Below are 20,061 nucleotides of genomic sequence, written 5' to 3'. Positions count from 1 at the left end.
CTACTTCTGTACTCGGTGCAACTCACTAAATGATTGTTTCGACTCATGATTTGTGTTATGTGTGAGTATGGGGATAAATGGGCAGGGGGGGGGGGGCAGGTGCTGGTAACTACGGCCACCTTGGCAGACACGTTCGCACTTCTGAACTTGTCTGTGCCAGTTGTGTACTGTAGCCAAAAGGAACTAGTCTATGACTGAGGAACTCTGCGGAATCGCCGTTTTCTGTTGAAGCTCCCAGTGTGGCCATGAGGTCACCTCGTTACTATAACTAAATAAAGTGTAACGTATCCTTGCTGAAATACAGAGTGATCAGTAAAAACCATGAGATCCTCGAGGAGGGAAAATTAAAATATCATCGACTGCAGCTGCATGGCTTAATTATTGTATGTATAACACTGTAGTCACTAATGAATACCATCACTTTCTTAGTGTGCATTAGCCGTGGCTGTAAACAACATGCAAAATTTGGTTTTGTTCCGTGTTATAATTCAACGCGCATTTTGCACATATAAGCAGAGCACAAAGCTCGTTGAGTCGCAAAATATTTCTTGAAGCATAATGCATGGTCTACATTTTATGGTTTGCCCTTATGGCCAGCGCGCAAGACTTTGCAACATGTGTAGATTCGTAAGAAAGATCTGCGCGGGGATCGGAACAAACCATCCCTGTCCATCATTCAGAAGTATCAATATCCTTGCCTGCGTATAAAAAAAAATAAAACGGCAAACTCACTGAATTGTGAATCGCTGGCTTCTTTCTTTGCTGCACACTGGAAGTTTGAAGTTGTAACTTATGTAGTACAATGTGACTTCGCGCTGTCTTTGACACCACAAATTATATGCCACAGTTCACTCACAACCAATCCTGTACTAAATACCTGAGGCAAAATAGAAATAAAGCCCGCTACTGTCAAGATAATGAGGTGTGGAAGCTATGCAAACCCCACATAGATGCAGCAATTCTCATTAGTTGCCTCTTTCTTTATCATGTACGTGAAAATGTTCTTGTACCTGTGCAATGCATTTGTAAACTGCACGTTGCAGCGAAAACATTCTGGCAGAGCCCGTCTCTTGATGACTGTCGACGTTAATGTGATAAGCATTCAAGCAATGTAACAACAGACCGTATGTTACTGAAGACACATTTATTACGAATGTGTAGTCATTCTGAGATTTCCATTGTTTCATCTATATGCGACATACAATGTCTCTAGGATTGGCCCAGTTTGCTATGGCACTCGATCGCCATGGTCAGCCATGGCCATGACGACATGGTGACTACGTAGTGATGGCAATTGAATGTATAGATGTATAGACTTGGGATGTGTAGAGTCAAAGTGAGTGAAATAGGTAAACAATGCTAATCACATTAAAAAAAAGAAAGATTTAGCAATTTCTATGGTTCTGCACATACTCAGTATGGATGACTATAATTGCAAACAAGGGAACAAGGAAAGCGCAGGGATGGATGCTTCGAGGCACACTCTCGCGATGGCACTGCCTAAGAAGGCGCCCTTTATCTGTATATCTGCTGTAGCTGCATATTAAACTTCATTAACAGATATTCATGTAAAAGCATTGTCCCTTCCCCCCCGGGGAGCCATAGACATAGACAAGTAGACAGGGAGGCATAGACGAGGAGCCCATCTATGCTTCTTCCTGAGGAAACTAGCTCATGTGCTATGCTGAGAATTTGTAGCACTCTGCAGCGTGTCACATGGGGCAAAATAAAATGTACTACTTTGAACCAGTTTGCGAACCGGTTTGCAAACTGTTATAAATTTTTATTTACTCCAAACCGGAACAAAATAGAAGCGTATTCAACCCAAACCTGAGTCGAACTCATAATTTTTTTGTTCGAAACCCTGTTTACAATTCAATAGTTCGTTGAAGATCATCAATTTGCAAAGTCACAAAGTTTTTTGAAGCCAGAAAGATAAAGTTTAGCCGAATCCATGTGCCACCTATAATTTCAATGCTGCCATGCCCTCCTAAAGCTCCCTTAGACACTAGCACTAGATTTTACTAAAGTAACTTTTGTAGCAAACTATGTTCAGCTAATTCTAGCCATGGAGCCACAGTTGCCTTCGTCTACAGACCCCCACCCATAAATGCATGCACAAACACACTTTTCTTTTTAAGGGAGAAGGAGAAAAGAATAGAGTATGCTTCCTGATGTTGCATCACTGCCATTCATTTAGCTGCTGTTGCAGCAATAGAGAGTGATCTATATTACGAGATAAAATTTTTTACTTGGAAACCGGAAACCACCTGCTCTGCCAAACAAATGTACGTAGGTAACCTTAATACCTTGAATAAATTGACAGTATAATTGATGAAGTGTCAGTAAGCATATGTGTGGTGCTTGGAATGTTGAATGAAAGTGGTGAAAGTATTAAAGTTGGGGCTATTTGGTTATACGTACATATGGTAATGAAATGCACAACCACAGCAACAAAAGATGCACAGGAAAAGACCTAGGTACAAAGTGCGGCTTGCAATGATTGCATGCAATTACGAGGCTAATATACCTACATATACGCACATATATGCTGAGAGATCAGCACGTATGATTGAGATGATGTAAAGCTATTCCAGTCTATTTTTATTGCAAATGCCAAATTTTGCTCAGTAATAAGTCAAAATGGCCTAAATCCAGCCCATTCGGGCGGGGCCCAAGCCAATTTGACCTATCATGGAGAGCTAATGGCAGATTTGGAATAGTAACAAATTGGAATGGTGTTACATTATTGGGGCCATGTGCTGACTATGGGCATATATAGCCTTGTGGTTGGTTTCAGTATAAAGTTGCTGTACTAGTTGTGCTTTGATGATGATATATGGGATTTCATGGTGCAAAGGCCAATGATGGTTAAAGAGTGCCAAAGAGATATGGTATTTTGTCCCCATGTTTTTCCTGTGCCAAACAGTGGTGCTCAACATCTTGCATAAAGAAGCTTGCCGCCTATTTACACAGTTTAGCATCATCACTGAATAAGGTTATAACACTTGATCAGAACTCCAAACCTTGAATAGCTGCAGCTCTTTGGTTGTGTGGGAATAATAAAGTGCAGGTCTCTGCTCTGAAACAAGAGCCAAAAGCTGTTCAACGTCATCTTCATTCAGTGCAGCTGATGTAGCTGTCCAGAAAAGCTTCTCTACTTCAGCCAAAGCTTTACTCCTTCTGTCTCTGAGGCTCTTCAGTATTGCATCCTGAAGCATAAGAATGTTAGAAAGCAGCATATCAGCTTTTGGACAAGTACAAATGAACCTTTGAATAGGTTGTTTCAAATGCTAAGGAAGAAGAGAGAATGCAAGAAACAGCAATATCCTTAATGTCTACTTAAGGCATTATTATATATTCATGATAGCTTACAGGCCCATTGAAAAGCACATATATATATAAAGCAATGAAAGAAAACGCTGCCCCAGATCCAATTTTAGTGCAACAGAAGGAAACAATTAGCACATGTATGAAAAAGCATCTTTACTAACTCTTGAAAGGAGACTACAGCCAGAAATTAAATTGGGCAACTGTGAACACACAAGGTTTTGGATTCTGCACTGCAAGTTGACAGCATGACCAAGGAAAAGACAAATGACAAACATCTCATTTGTACAATTTTATGCATGTACAATGGCACACATTAGGTTATGGTGACAACAAATGAGTTTGAACATTATTTGGGCATTTCATGTGCGAGAAAAACCTGCAAAAGTTACCCGTGGCTAGCTAACTGTTTATTGCTTAAAAGGAAAAAATTACTATAGTCCATTAAAAGTAAACTAAAAGCTTAAAGTTCTAATTTATTTTGTAATGCAGTGTAGCAGCCCCTTATATAGTTATAAACAGCCAGCTGGCCCCAGGTAGATGCTACTGAAATCTGTAATGTCACAGGCACCTATAGCACGAGAATTTCAATGTGATATTTTTCTCTTCCATGTTGTCTCCAATGAACCAAAGCGCCGATTGTGGCAAGATTGACGGCCTAATAAATAATATTCACCAGACGATGCATGCAACTGGGTGTTAGCAGATATGATGGAAATCCCAAACCATGGCCTCCTATGTTTTCAGAAGATTGTGAGTGCCACCTAATCTCGGAGATGATGCTGAGGAGCCATGCTGGTTTACAGTGTTCCGGGTTCTACATCATTTCTGGTGAGCGGGATTGACGCCATTTTTTTCCCCTCATTATGGTGTCAAAAAATGTCTGTTCTTGCGAACTTCTCATTGTACTTCAGGTCTAAAAGTTTGCATGGAGGCTGCTCCATATATTAATACTATGTGAGTCTAGGCATTTATACAGTCCAAAATTTCGTTGCAGTTTGCCTTTAGCCTAAAGTACTCGCTGTGTATTGATGCACAATGTGCCAAAAACATACACACAACAAAAAGCATGTCTTACATACGGTCGTGAACATTTTCTGTTGCAGGTCAAGACTGCAGTTCGAAGTGGCAGGAAAACAAATGTTATTGCCATTTTCATGTCTTCCAGCTTATTTTGCAATCCTTTCGCTTGTGGCCAGACTTGAGAAATTTACAGTAAAGCCACTGAGTGGCATGGTCACTTCAACATACATACAAGAGTAACTTAGTGGGCAGGCTTAATACAGGAAAGAGAAAGGGCAGCTTTATGTTCCATGAGAGGGGAAAAAAAAAGGCACAGTTTCGTCTGAAAGGCGAAGCATCAACCAGGCAAGCAAAGACGTGAAGCATTTGATAGAACAATGTCAACTAAAAGCAACAGCAGTACATGTGTCATGTGCTGTAATTCTTCCCCGGCATGTACATGTCAGTGTTTTCTGCTGGAAATCTTTCTTGCAATGTAAAAAATGCCAATATAGTTGCGAAATTTGAGTGAAAATAAAGCAGAATGAAGCACAAAGCCTTCTCTTACAGTTGAATGAAAAATGCAAGTCACTGTATGTGATCCTAGTAGGCCTAACGGCACTGCCTTTGAGTAGTGACAGAGGCAGAGACGAGAGGTACTTAAGGCTTAAGCACTAGATTATAAGGGCTTTATTATTGCAAAAGCCACATCAGCTGTTTTGAATATTTAACAATATTTTAACACGAGTGAAATTTAAAAAAAAAATAAATTATGGGGTTTTACGTGCCAAAACCACTTTCTGATTATGAGGCACGCCGTAGTGGAGGACTCCGGAAATTTCGGCCACCTGGGGTTCTTTAACGTACACCTAAATCTAAGTGCACGGGTGTTTTTGCATTTCACCTCCATCGAAATGCGGCCGCCGTGGCCGGGATTCGATCCCGTGACCTCATGCTCAGCAGCCCAACACCATAGCCACTGAGCAACCACGGCGGGTTACGAGTGAAATTGTATGGAAATTTAGTGACCTTGCACCTTACTGATTTCCTTCACTACTGTACTTGCACCAGGTTAACCCCCTGCTGCCTGCTCTCGTATAGCAAGGAACTGATTTGAATATGCTTTTACCCGACTGGAAGCAATGTCTGATGATTTCTGGTGGCTCAGTGCATTGAGTAGGTTCTCACATGCAACCGTGTCTTTCCTTAGCTCATCTATGAGCTGTGTGCCTGTTGGAAAAAAAGCAGAAGTGACAACTTGTTAATAGCCTTCCCTCCAAATGACTATTCGCTTGCTCAAAAATGAAAGCTCTTAAGATGCTATGTTCCTGCAGTTAAAGATGAAAGGCTTTGTGTTTACAAACTGTCAGGAGGGAAAAAGAGAGAAAACATGATGGAAAGTTGGCAGATTGAGAAGCAAAGATATGCTTCGGTATTGACATTCATGCAATTACAATGTAGATTCTTAGTCCACCAAAATATATTTGGAATTTTGGGCAGTCATTGACCGTACTTGATCTTGTGTTTCACAACCACTACTTATGTGTTGCTACCCAGTTGGTAGCTAAAATAAAGGGTTCACAACTCAAAGAAAATGTGATGTCTTAACAGCTAGTATACCGTAATATCCTGCAGCAAGAAAACTTGGAGAATTTGGTGAAATTCTATATTTGATATAACAGTGCTAAATCACATGAGGATTAAGCAAGGTATACACAAGAGCACTGAACTGCAAGTTTATTCTTGAAGAAACATAATACACAGAACAACTCGAAAAAGGAAATTTTTTTGGTAAAGACGAAAACTGTAGATGCCTGATGGAGCCTTTCTGATACTTGGGTACATTAAAACAAAGATGAAATTCTTATATCCTCTCACTTAAAAAGTAGAAAACTAACATGTGCCAAAAAATAAGGGTGTGTGAATGTTGATTTCCGCATCAAATAGTGATGACACCAAATTGAATATGAATTGAATATTCATATGATAATATTTCCTGTCCTTGAGTACCACATTTTATTTTAAAGAAACATTAATAAATTTTAACCAAGAACAAAACATGATAAAAATGCTATTGCTGAAATAAGCTCCTACACACCAAGTAGTGGCTAGAGTATTCGAGGTGTTATTCTGTTGCCAGCTGTTAAATAATAGCCAGGCATTAAAATTGAACAATATATGTTAAAAGAACTGAGTGTTGTGCTAGTTGGCCGTGATGCTCCTTAAAATAAAGATTCACCGCCATAGGCGAAGAGTTGTCATTTTTATGGGAGGGGGGGAGAGGCTTGGGCCTGACCAGCTTTAACCCCATATAATTCTTGCACTTGAAGAAACTTCGTGTGACCTCAGAGAATTGAGCGCTGAAGTGACGGCGTTATATACAAGACCTCATACAAGACCAGTATATACAAGACCTCATAGTAAGAGACAGTTCAGTTTCCAGCCTGAGTCCTCTCGGTGGTGTAAGCTTCCTTCGTGTAATAGTCACATACTTGGCTATCATTAATACTGCTTCGCCTTTCCGGTGAAACTGCAGTCTCTCTTTCTTTTTCTTTTTCTGCGAGTCCGAGTATAAGTGCTGCTGTGCATGACCACTGTTGATTCTGATATTGAGTGAATCCGGCTTGGCCTCACTTCGGTTATTGAGTGAACTATAGTGTTTCCCAACTATCATGCACGAAGACTTAAAGAAAGAACAGTTGCGTTACACGAAGAGAACTTAATGCATATTGTTTCCTGTACAATGGAGTAGCCGCCAGTAATTCTTTAATTACTCATATTTAATTCAGTAAATGTAAGTAATTACCTAACTCAAGAAGTACTGTCCTAATTTTCAACGTGTCAATGAAGCATTTGTAGGCATCCAAAATTACATCTGACGGCGGTGTTTTCAGCAATGTACTAATTGCAGGCAATTTTTTCAGACTGGCAAAGAAACCTCACGAAATATGAACAATACCATGTGAGTGGGCTCCCACCTGCATCCTAAAGCAGTGCCCCCAAATAAGCTGATTGAAAGCAACTGCATTGCCTGTTGCAAAGCTGAAGAGACAGCGCATCACCTTCATAATGGCACGAAAGGAGCACCAACAGCAGGTTTCGCAGCCTCGTGGCTATTACTTCCTCTGATTTCTACGTCACACTTATTATCTGTCTCTCAAGGCCGACTGATCACATTGATAACAAAAGCCCCTTGATAACGGGGTCGAAGCGCTGCTCTGACCACGCACAAAATGCGAAAAGCAATGTAATAGGCATAGAATGTTTCAAAATCCCGGCTTTGCTCGCACTGCATCGAAAGAGTATGTAGGAAGCTATATTTTGCACCAGGAACTTGCTTCAGACCAAAGTCAAATTAAATTGACCATTTTGTTTTTCGGCCAAAACAGGTTCGTGTCAAAAAATAAAAGCGAACAGACTGGGAAGCGACCAATGTGTAGAGAAAAGGTATAACAGGTTCATTCCAGAAAGTAAGCGTACCACTTCTAAAAGAGCCGAATTGGCAATCAGGATGTCAGCACAAAAAAAACAAGAAGTGAGATTTCAGTGTGCCCTTACTATAAATTCGTAAGCTCCGTTGAAGACCAGCTGCTGCCTAGAGGACGTGTTCGAATAGGTCTCCTTTTGCAGCTATGCAGTACTGTGTCTGTTTTATCACATCTTCAGTGACTTTCTTAATGACCGACACTGGAATTCTACGGCAGACATCCGTTATCCTTGCCTTGAACTAATCTGATGTCTATCATGATCATGTTAGCAGGATTTTTCACATAACCTTAAAGAAAGAAATCCAGTGGAGAGAGGTGAGGTGACCTAGCTGCCCAATTTAAAGGCCCATGCCTTCCAATCTATTGCGCATGAAAAGTCACATACAGCCAGTTTCGTGCTCGGCTGCTGCTGTGTGCGGGTGCCTCATCTTGCTGATACCACAGAAGCATATGACGTGACAGTGGGACTTTGCTAAGAAACTCATCCATGACTGCTTCAAGGATTTTGTTCACATAACACTGTCCAATCAGTGTGGGATCGAAGAAGATGGGACCGATTATAGCACCGGCGTAAATTCCTAACCACACATTGAGCGACCACTGGTACTGGTGCCAATTGCGCTTTACCCTGTGTGGATTGGTGCTCCTCTGATAGTGTGCATTATGCAAATTTACCTGGGCATTTCTGCGAATATTGGCTTCATCTATGCACATGATGCTGCTCAAAAATCGGCTTTTGTGAGGGCCCAGTTCGAGAAATATAGACGATTCTACAGGTCCCTATCTTCCATAATAATAATATTTGGGGTTTTACGTGCCAAAACCACTTTCTGATTATGAGGCACGCCGTAGTGGAGGACTCCGGAAATTTTGACCACCTGGGGTTCTTTAACGTGCACCTAAATCTAAGCACACGGGTGTTTTCGCATTTCGCCCCCATCGAAATGCGGCCGCCGTGGCCGGGATTCGATCCCGCGACCTCCCTATCTTCCAAGCATTGTTGCTGGTTAAGGTGGTATGGGTGAAAGGCCATCATTTAGAATCCTCCAAACTGGTGACTTGGAAATTGGTACCTGGGTGGCCACGTCCCACATGCTAGCATGAGGGTTTGAGGCCATAAATGCTAGAACATCCGTGCATAGGCTAGGACTCAAAGATGGTGCCCTACGCCGCTGTTTCTTCGGTTTGTCTTAGGTTTTCATAATTTCTGATGATAGTCGATGTGTTTGGTCTATCGCGACACTCCCATGACTGATACATACATATATATATATATATATATATATATATATATATATATATATATATATATATATATATATATATATTGTTGCCATGTGCAGCTCCTAAGGCAGGGATCATGTTTTCCTTCTGCTCATTAGTGAAAGACATGGCAACTGGGACGAAACAAAAGGCACCTTTAAATCTTTGCACTCACATTATCAATTCGCTATTGTGAAGATAGTTTTCGTGGCAAAAAAAAAAAAAAACGTCTGTGCACCTTATTTATGCTAAGACAACAGCCATCATAGCTTGTTTCCAACTAACACCAAATGCGACTGTTACTTCAACTGGGGCGCAGCAGATAAGGCACTAGCTCCATCACAATGTTATTCTTTATTTCGTCCTGGCTAACTCAGAGGGAGCATGTTTGAGGGCACTGCTTTATGATGTGGGTGGGAGCGCAATGAAACGGTATTCTCCATATTTTTGCAGGATTGATTTATCAATCATAAAAAATTAGTATGCAATTAGTACTTTGCTGAAAATACTGCAGTTAGATGTCCCTTGGCTGTGCCTTCAGATGTCTCATTGACACTTTTATAATAGGACAGTATGTCAAGAGTTAGATAAATAATTACAATTACCTAAATAAATCTCAGTAATGAAAAAGTTACTGGCAGCTACTCCACTGTACTGTAAACAATATGCAGTAGGTTTTCTTCGAGTAACACATTGCTCTTGTTTTTAAACCTTGGTGCATGATAGGACACCCTGTATATATATTATTACCTTTGCATGCAAGTGACAATGTTTCCATCCCTTATAAATGTTGTAATTTGTTAGAAATGTTTTCTTTTTCTTTAAGAGTCGTTAGCATTGCTTACTGGAAAAGAGAAGCAATACTGAGACAGACAACATTCACGTGCATTTTTACACGCCATTGATGAAAGCCTCTGCCGAAGGGGGTCACTGAAGTCTATAGGTTTCTCTCCTGGTCAAAAAAAGCACGCAAAACAATTTGAACCGTGGTGAACATACAGCAACAAATTAATTGTCTAGGCTTACGCTATCCATACTTTTAGAAATAATTTTTAATTGGCCACCTCCATCTCTTTCAAAAACATATATTAAGCTTTGTTCTGTGTGTATATTTAAATATATTGTGTTTGTGCACGGTGTTTACAGTGGAAATTTATAACAATGCTGAAGTGAGCAAATACGAATGAGGCAAGTGCCACTAGTGCTTTTAATGTACGTGTCCTCCAATTGTCAGGATTTGCAAAAATAAAGCGAAAGTATGAATTAAAAGCTGTGCACGTCCACACCAACAATGATGCACTGAGCTATTAGCCCCAGTGAAATTTCAAGTGAAAAGATCGAGGAAAGTCAAAGAAACCTCAAATGATGTGGGTGACAAAGCTCTGGCTATGGCGCTTTAGTGTTGTGCGCGTGGGGAGGGAGGGGGGGGTGCTCAGCCACTCCCCCCCTAAAAAACTCCTGAGGGGGCTCTGGCCCCAGAGCCCCCCTGTAGTCGGCGCCTATGTTCACTGCTGAAAAAAACATAATGGAAAACCATGCACTGACAGCGCTGTTGCTTCCATTGTCTGTTCTTTCTTTTTCCTTTTTCACTGCCGAAAATTTTTTTGAAGATGAACGTATGCTAAACAAAATAGTGGCTTCGTGATTGAGATTGAGAGTACTAGAGTACCATCAAGAGCACCATCAACAGAAAGCTATACAAATAACTTCGATAGATGTGCAAAGCCACAAATTTCATCTCCAACCCATAAGGAGCATTGTGCCCACAATGGCATAAAACCTTGAGCTACGCTCTAAATACAGATGGTGCAAGGATGAAAAAAAAAATATCTCTTCGTCGCTATTTCAGCCCATCCCCGCTCAGGTGATGATTTGATGGGGCTGATTATCTGAAAACTATTAGGAAAATATCTGGGGTTTTGAATAAAAACCATTTCTATTCAGGTACAGTCGACTTACGTTTATTCGATTCTGACGGGACCTACGAAACTGATAGAGTTATCCGGCGGGTCGAAGTAAGAAAGATGAAAAAAAAACAATAACGTGAAAGCACACTGCTGATTCATTTGGCAGTATTTTTCCGATTTTAACACGCCCCCAAATCAAACATGCACCCGCTTTCTACGTGCCCAAAGTAGAAAATTAATGTAAAGATAACATTAAAGCTCTTAAATAAAGGAAAAAAATGAAGCTCACCCAACTTTTTAGAAACAAAAAAAAAAAAGGGTGTGTATCGTGCTCCCTGAAGCATGACGCAACGTTTGAATCAACAAACGCATGAACGAAAATTTTGATGTCTCCACCCCTTTAATGTGTGTTGTACAATGGCGGCTGGTGTTTTTAAAGTCGGCTTCGCCGCAATACACCCGTGTTATGCGGCAAAACATACAGACGCTGCGAACATGGTTTTTGGTTCGGTCTTCTAGGGAAACAAAAGGCACACCTTAGAATTCGGTAAATACTGCAATCAGACATTGTGAGCTACCGTTATTGCTTGAAAATCTTCCACGGGCAGGCCGGAAATAGTCGTTTCTAACGGGAGATGGTGTATGCTCAATGCATTCACTGTCCTCTAAACTCTGCCAAAACAGATGGTGCCAGTAAAGGGTTGCTGATGGGGGTGTCACCATAGGGGTCAGGCGCGTGCATGCCGACTGGTCAAGCTATAATTATCCGGCAAAGACCAATTTTAGGATTGAAATAACGAAACTTTAGGACGATAGAAATGCACGGTTGCTGGCAGCTTCGGTCAGGATCGAATTAACCTAAAAATTTTATAATCCTGAGTCAAATTAATAGAAGTCTACTGTACCAAATTGAATAAAAAGATATCCAGTTTTTTTTTATTTAAAATTTTCAAATATTCACGCACATTTACCAAAAGGCCGAAAGGTCTATCGAAAGAGCAATACAAGCTAAAGGAAAATTCGGACTAGTAACAACTGAGATTCTTTCCCACTAAGGGCAACTGGTGGCTTAATAATGCACTTGACTCCTTTTCTTTGAATATATATGAGGCCTCAATTTTTTCCAACATGTTCTTGTCCTCGTAACTAAAACAAATTCTTTTCTCTGTTATCAGATGGCATCCACATCCCCTACAATATGCAGGCAGGTGTAGGCCTCTTGAATTGTTCAATCACGATAGGTGCTCTTCTAACCAAAAATTTACACGACTGGTTTGACCTACATACACAAATACTCAGGAAATCGACGGCCTGTGAACAACGATCATGGGGGCTCTACTAACCATAAATTTAACACAAATCCTCAGAAATTGACGGCCTATGAACAACGATGATAGGTGCCCTTCTAACCGTAAATTTACATGACTGGTTTGACGTACGTACACAAATCATCGGGAAATCGACGGCCTGTGAACAACGTAATTTCTGTAATGAAGGTAACAATTGGCTAGCTTCTTTAAACATGGAGTGCAACCAGTACTAGGAGGCTATAGCTTTCTTTGCATGGGTGAGCAAATACCAGCAAGTTTACTTGCTTAGTCCTGGACTTATTTAGCATTGTATTGTGAAGCAATATCTCAATTCACTGCCCAATGTATGCTGAGGGATTGTCCACTATCTCCTACAAGAGACTTATGTCCTGTGCCAACCATATGTTTGAGTGACATGTGGCAAGCAGATATTGCTATCAAGTGTTTGTGATTAAGCATGTCAGTTATTAGTCGCTCTCAATAATTCCTCAAGTTGGACTTTGTGTACTTTACACTGATACACTACTCAGTGCATTTTCTGTCAGATTATGTTTGCAGGTTGCGGTGGTGTCAAAAGAAAGAGAAGGATGCTGACTAGAAAGGTGGTGTTGATAAGCATTAAATAGGAGTGTGCGAATTTTTGAAACTTTCAAACAATAACTCAAATGGTGTAATATTCAATTTGGCTCTCAAATCAAATACATAGTCACACAGAATTCAGAAATTGAACGCACAGAATTCATAAATACGAATATCTTTTTAATATTTTTTGAATACCTCAAAATGCCAACTTTGCACAATTAAATATAAAATTGGAACAAAAATGGGATAAATTTAATCCCCACACACATATTAAATTCATAAAACATGAGAACTTATGTAGTGTAGCAGGACATCACTCAGGGAGCCGTGCTTTATCAGCTATACAGAGATCATTTGTACTTTCTGAAGAGTCCTGTGCCATGTGAAGAAACTGCTTATTTGTTCCTAAACAACACTTCGTAATGTGCAATGTGATGACAGAAACTTTCTAACGTTGAGAATATTAGGATTTAAGCATAGCTTTATAATAATTGTGAAGAAGGGCCATTCATTATTGAAAAACAATTCGAAAAGTATTCTATGTTAATGAGGTTCTGTTCGGATCTGGGGCTACTCGATTTATATTCGATCCAGTTTCCAAAATTACTATTCACACACCCATAGTATTAGATATTTTGGTTTCTGTGAGGAAAAACAGAAGTGTCTCAAGATGTATAAGAGACGTTTTAAATATGATTATTTTCATTGGTGCTCTTGCTTTTGATGCACAGTCTTTGATGCACTATTTTCTATTATCTCCTGAAGGGGACAATAGAAGCCTGACATGAAAATGAGGTAAAATATGAGATTACTCTTCAGGGACATGTCTTGCATTATGTCTGATATGTAAAACTGATTTAAATACATTATTACTGCACTATACACACATGCGGAAATAATGCTTTAAATGCACATAAAAATCTAGCTACTCTTTTAATTACCTGGTTATGAGTATATCCATTCTCTACTTATTACCGGGTCTGATTATAGCCAATCTTTGTCTTTTTAATTTTGCAACACTCAAGGTGGTATGTGGTTCATGGTTCGTACGATTATGGTTATGGTTCAACAAATGGTTCATATTCAAGGCAAGGTTATGAATACACATTCACAAAAAGTGTTAGAAAATATATGACAGGACTGACCCCTTTGTTCGTTTAGTATGTTGCCACAGGAACAAGCTTATATTAATTTTACCCAATAACTGGCTTGATACAGTGAAAGGTCTTTCTCACCTCTATTAGAGCGTCTGGGTGTGCTTGCATGTGCTGTCCACACTTGATCTAAAACACTTCGCAGCTTTAACTGCGCTTCCTGCATATTCTCATGCAGGCGCACAAATGACCGCAGTGCTTTTGCTTTGAGGTTACAGTAGAGGGCATACAGAAGCTGCATGCGGTATGAAGGAGACAGCAATAATGGTACGAGATGCTGAGCGTATGTCTGCTCCACAGTCATGCTGAAACAAGAAAAGCATTTGCGTCTTGATATAAAACAAAAGACGTTGACATGAGCATACCTGCCAACTGGGGACCTCAAAATTTCGGGAATTCGCTGAGGAGGGTGGCGTGGCATGGCGACCACAACATAAAAAATAATAAACTCATCGTCCCATCCTGGGAGGCCTCAGCCCAGCCGACTGAACTGCTGGTGCTCATTAAAGTTTACTCTCTCTCTCTCTCTCTCTCTCTCTCTCTCTCTCTCTCTCTCTCTCTCTCTCTCTCTCTCTCTCTATATTTTTTTTCAAGGCCACAGTAATGTCAGAAACAGCTCTGAATGGCTGCCGTTACACTTTCTATGTGTCTTGGCACTCATACTGTGACTGTAGACAGAACATGCGGACGTGTATAATTAAGGAACATTACTTGACGGTAGCCCCGGTTTACAGCTAATATGCTTCACCGCATAACAGGTCTGTACAGCGCCGAAGCTAATTTAAGGGAACCGACCATTATGCAATGCATGTTAGACCTTTGTCTCATGCGCACTGCTGAACGCGTGGCTCGATCTGAAGGGAAACGAGTTAGGCCTCCACTGCCTACACATAAATGGCTTGAATATAAATCAGAATTCAGCTAGCTACATATTGCATATAGGCAATTACGATGCGCTGAGCTGCATTATTATGCTTTCTTTTTAATTTGCTGGGGTTGGGGCAGTTTTTTGGAAGATTTGTGGCCCTGTTTGTACGTTTGGGAGAATTGGTCAAAGTTCAGGAATCTACCAGACAAATTGGGAGAGTTGGTAGGCATGCACGAAACATGAGCGGGTTTTAGAAATGTGCTGTACATTGATAATGTAAACAATGAAATATATTCACAGCAATATATATGAGGTCAGGGGCATTGCATGTGATCAATTTTTAAAGGGGGGAAAGTCACTTGCCCCACCAATGAGCTGTGTGAATATGTGCATCACTAATGACATATTAGGGTGGTCATCAGAAAGCTCTGCTACGAAGGTGGTGAAAAACAACTTCAAAGCTGTATATTACCGGAATAACTGGGAATAGAAGTGATCTTGCTTCCTTAGCATCAGTGGAACCTGCTTGTGCTGGCAGTAAAGCTTAATTGCTCTATTACATTACTTTTGTAGTGCTGCCACATTGCTCTGAAACAACTACCCAAACATGCCATAAGCCTGAAATGGTGGTGTGGAGGGTTGTGCTGTTGTAATGCTCCTCTCCCTCTTGCGTTACTGCATGAAACCTTAATAACTGATCGGCATGTTCTTTTAACCGGGCAGAATTATCCCAAATCAAATAAAAACATTGCAAATAAACAATTGCTAATACAGTAGCTTTAACTACACTGAATTTTATATTAACTTCAGTTCATTCTAACTTCATAGTCAATTCTGTGTTTTCTTCGTTTTCTTTCTTCTTGTCATTGAAACATAATTGAAACATTGAAACATAAGTGACATAATAAGCCTTGAAGGCAGCAGAAGCGCTCGCTCACCGGTCACTGGTATTCTTGGTTTGATATGCCTCCAGGATGACATTGGCAATTTTATAAATGAGCTTCTGAGGGCACACTCGGTCCATTGCTATGCTCCTATAAAGTTTTCCAAGGCAGGAAATGGCTTCCTGGCGAACTTGGAACTGAAAGACAAGATCAGTTTATATATGAGTGCACAGCAAGACCTTGTGCATTGTGAACAAATTCTTAACAATCTTTTCACAGAAAAAATGTACAGTACTCCCCTAGAATATTATTGCTTACTTACATTATTTTGCTTTGCTCTTTCTTTCACTACTTTAGTGCGTGCTAATGCTTTGCATTCTAGCAGTTCTGCCACCGATGGATATAATAAGAAATGCATGCTTATCATAACCTTCAATTAATTAAGTTTTCATGTGAAGTGGACGTAGTTTTCATTTATGTAAGTTGTTTTTAAACAGTACTCCTCCAAATTTAGACATCGCAAAACACCCACATACTACCTGCCAACTCTCCCAAATCTTTCGTTTGTACAAACTTGGGCTTCTTCTATAATTTTAGAAATGTCGTGTCAAGTTCTATGAAAAATAATTTGTTTTAAGGCTCTTGAAAGCTAGGGCAGCGCAAGATTGAAAATATTGCATGCAAAGACGAAATTTAGGGGTACCTGCACCATCCTCTTGTGGCAACTGAAGACAGTGAAACGCATGTTTCAAGCAGTGTCATCTGCTCTACAGAGTGGTGCATGAAGAGAAGAAGGAAGAAGTTGAGAGGAGAGTGCGAGCCATGTAGCCATGCACAGGAGATAGAAAATATAGCTGAAGATGAGCAAATGCGCTGTCTCTGTTTGAAGCCCATGTCTGTCCTCTATGACGAAGTCTGTTCTTTCTTTTTAAGAGGCCCTCCCTTTAGAGACGTCATGTACCAAATAGGTACTTTTTTTGAGCAAGTCTATTCTGACACTTTCCTGAAGCACATGAAGTTGGCAACAGCACAGTCACTGAAAAGGTCACTGTATCTAAAAGCACTGTGTTTCTTCAGTATCTGCTGTTCCAAGTTTGCTGTCGCTTGTGTGCTGCGTCTAAAAGTAAATGATCATTAAGAAGGGTGCATATATCCCACAGAAGTTTTAATGTCTGCCCAGGGCAGATGCTAACAAAAGAAAATGCATGGTATTCCACCCCATAGCCCTCTGGTCACGTTTGCAAGATTTTTATCAGTCTTAAAGTGCACAAGTTGGCAGGTATGCACTCGCAAAACATTTTGTACAACTGACAAAAAAGCACGTGATATGTGCATTTGGAGTGGTTGCATAAAAGTACCTTTCGACCTTTTTCTTAATCTTGGTTTCAATCTGAATCTTAGTTACACTATACAGAGGGAGTAAACAAAATCACTGCTGTTGATGTGCGTGCAGAAACAGAGCAAGGCTCTTGTAATACTTGGCTTATAAAGAAGCGTCAGAAGGAGCGTGAAAGTGGAGATAATTCAAAACAAAGAGAGAGGAAGAAGCTATCTTACTGCTCACTATTTCATTTTAACCCTTTATGGACAAGACAGAATATTATCTGAATGAAATGTTTATTTTTCATGAAACTGTGCAAACTATGTCAAGAATAAGAACATTAAACAAAAAGAAAGACTACTTTGCAGAAACTTCTTCAGCAACAAGTTTGTTGCCTATGGTGGACAACACCAGCCAGAACACCAAAAGTGAGCTTTGCCCCCATGCCACCTAGGACTTTGTGTGGAACTTTAACAGACAGTTCTCGTCAGATGTGAAACAATGGTGTACATTGCATTTCCTCTACATTAACCTTGTGATGCTGCTGTAGCAGGAGATTTTGCATTGGTCTTTTTCCTCTGACCATGACTTCAAAAGAAAGCAAGTCGTGCACCAGACTTCTGCCTTGTCCTCTGTTCCTTCTCTAATCATACTAATCATGCTTGCTGCCTACAATTCAGTGTTAGTTGAAGACGTTTAGCCAGAAACTCCATGCTCAAAACTGAAACTCTGCAAAAAAAAAAGATAGTTTTGGGGTTTGTTAACTGTAGGCAACATTTGTCTATAAAGAGTAAAGCAAAGCGGGTACGTGTTTGAGTGTTAAAAAAAGGTTACGCTGATCCCACACACTGTAAGAATCAGGATAAGCAAAGCTTTCTTTTGTGTTTTTAAGGAACACTGTTCTTGTTTAGTGACCATTTCCAAATATAGAACCTTAGTCGACGTAGACACTGCAGATATGTCAGCACTAAGCAGAGCCCTGACTTTTCAGGGGTCATCATGCAAGGCAGCAGCCAGCAGCTGCAAAGTTGGGGTACGGGACACAGAAAGCTTCATCATAAAAAGTTATTTACTGTAATGACAACACAGTTTCTCATGTCTGACTTTGAGACCCACCCATTCAGCAAAAGCAGGAAGAGCTCCGTTTTCTGTTTCATGAAAGCAGAGGAAACTGTGTTGTTACTGATACACACAATGAAGCATAGCATGGTGCCTAGAGCATTTTGAGGGAAGGAAAGGTCACACGTCATATGACAGCACAGGCAGTTTCAAAGAGAGAGAATGGGCAAAATATGTCCAGGAAGATTAACTTAGCTTTGGCTAACCAAACCAAACAGAGAGGACAATTAGGATTTAAAAAAAAACTGTGAAAGGCATCAATAAAGGTTACTCACGGAGCCATAGTGAGTGTTAGCTGTGAGGAGGGCAATCAGCTTGTCTGTGATGATAGCAGAGTCCTTCAAAGCAGCCTTTGTGACTGATTTGATAACAATGTGCCTCACTGTGGTACCACAGCCTGCCTGTATTTGTGTTAAAGCCTCTGAAACATACATGACATGAAACCAACTTCTACAGTAGGAAAATAACACAGAAAATATATGTATCTTCCTGGGACAGAAAAAAAAAATCCTAATTTATTTCTTGAACTATGAAACAGTCTGCATTATTGTACATGTGCCAAATTTTTTTCGACACGCTTTCTACTAGTGGTGAAAAATATTATTGCCTCCAATGCATTGCAAACAACAATAAGGGACATGGCACTTCATATTACTTTACAGCTCCCATATTTCAGGATTTTCAGTGAGGTACATTTTCTTGTTAATATATATTATTCTTCATGCAAATATATCATTTCATAACTTTGCGCCCGCAGACACAATAACTTTTGCAGCTTTTCTTAGGGCTTGAGTGACAAAGAGTAATGTTAGTCGAGAAGTGACGACACTGCAGGCAGTGTGGCAATGTTCGACAACAATTGGCGATCCTGCCTACTTCAACGGGCGTGTTTACTACAACTAGTATGTGTGTGCCGCACCACTCTCATCTGTCGATGATCTGACTCAAGTGCAGTATTAATCAAGGTATGCATTACACAGTGTTTATGTGTCACATATATAAAACATGCAGTAACACTTCATTGCTGCAAGACTAATGCAACTATATTAGTATTTTGTTAAAATGTGTGTGCTTAAATGCGTGTGCTATATGTTTGTACAATAATGCATAGTGTTCCTTGATAAATTGTTGCTGTAGACAGTGCACTGGGACAATCATCAGGGCAGTGAGAGTGTTCTGCTACTGACACTCTACTAGCAGAAAGACCTACCAGTTTTAATACATCATTTGCTGAAATATTTAAACATGGTAGTCTGCTAAAACTGATGGCTAATTTGCATGTACATACACCTGCCAACCTTAAAAAATACTCCAGTTGAAGCCAAAAAACACTAAACTTTAGCAAAGAATACTAAAATTTGTTTTCTTATTCAAGATAGTGAGCACTTATTTTTTCAATAACTGCAGAGATACTTATAGGAACATTGTGAACAGGCATTTTGCTCTGTGGTCGCCACAGATAGAAGTGTTTACGTTTATTAATTATTCAAGTAGCAGTTGCTGAAATTTGGCTTTTTGTTATACATCAATTCTTTGAGAGGGTGCCGCTGCTTTTGGCAGTTACAAGTAATCAACCAGACACTGCAAAATATCTGTTGGCAACTGCTCATTCTTTTGAAATCAGTCTTGCTCTAAACTTGACAAAAATGAAAAATAGTAAAATTATTGGTGTAAATATGACAACTGTATATGAGGTAAAAATTGGTAACTTTACGATAAAATTGTAAAAGCTTACAGGTAAGCACATGATACACAAAGGCGTAGTCCTTGAAGTCAAAAACAATTTTTGACGCCAAATACAAGTAACAAAAAAGAAAAAAAATTTGTGCATGA

The 20,061-nt window shown here is 40.0% G+C and overlaps 1 protein-coding gene and 1 long non-coding RNA gene across 8 annotated transcripts in view; one reads left to right on the top strand and one right to left on the bottom strand.

Moving 5' to 3' along the window:
• Window positions 1–20,061, bottom strand: part of LOC142579079 (sister chromatid cohesion protein PDS5 homolog B-B-like) — a 46,831-nt gene that overhangs the window by 5,567 nt on the left and 21,203 nt on the right. For all 7 annotated transcript variants that reach the window (XM_075688932.1, XM_075688935.1, XM_075688933.1 and 4 more), the window contains 5 exons: window positions 18,504–18,649; window positions 15,843–15,985; window positions 14,118–14,341; window positions 5,462–5,562; window positions 3,027–3,212 (listed from right to left, as the gene is read on the bottom strand). In XM_075688932.1, coding sequence (XP_075545047.1) covers window positions 3,027–3,212; window positions 5,462–5,562; window positions 14,118–14,341; window positions 15,843–15,985; window positions 18,504–18,649 — 800 coding nt within the window. The remainder of the gene's footprint in view (window positions 1–3,026; window positions 3,213–5,461; window positions 5,563–14,117; window positions 14,342–15,842; window positions 15,986–18,503; window positions 18,650–20,061) is intronic.
• LOC142579086 (uncharacterized) lies at window positions 11,397–18,523 on the top strand. The gene is made up of 3 exons (XR_012827353.1): window positions 11,397–12,902; window positions 13,648–13,677; window positions 17,478–18,523. It is a non-coding gene; the product is annotated as an uncharacterized LOC142579086 (long non-coding RNA).

This window comes from Dermacentor variabilis, chromosome 4 (assembly GCF_050947875.1).
Source record: "Dermacentor variabilis isolate Ectoservices chromosome 4, ASM5094787v1, whole genome shotgun sequence".
In the NCBI taxonomy this organism is placed as follows: Eukaryota; Metazoa; Arthropoda; class Arachnida; order Ixodida; family Ixodidae; genus Dermacentor; species Dermacentor variabilis.
This window is presented reverse-complemented; position numbering and strand designations above follow the sequence as displayed.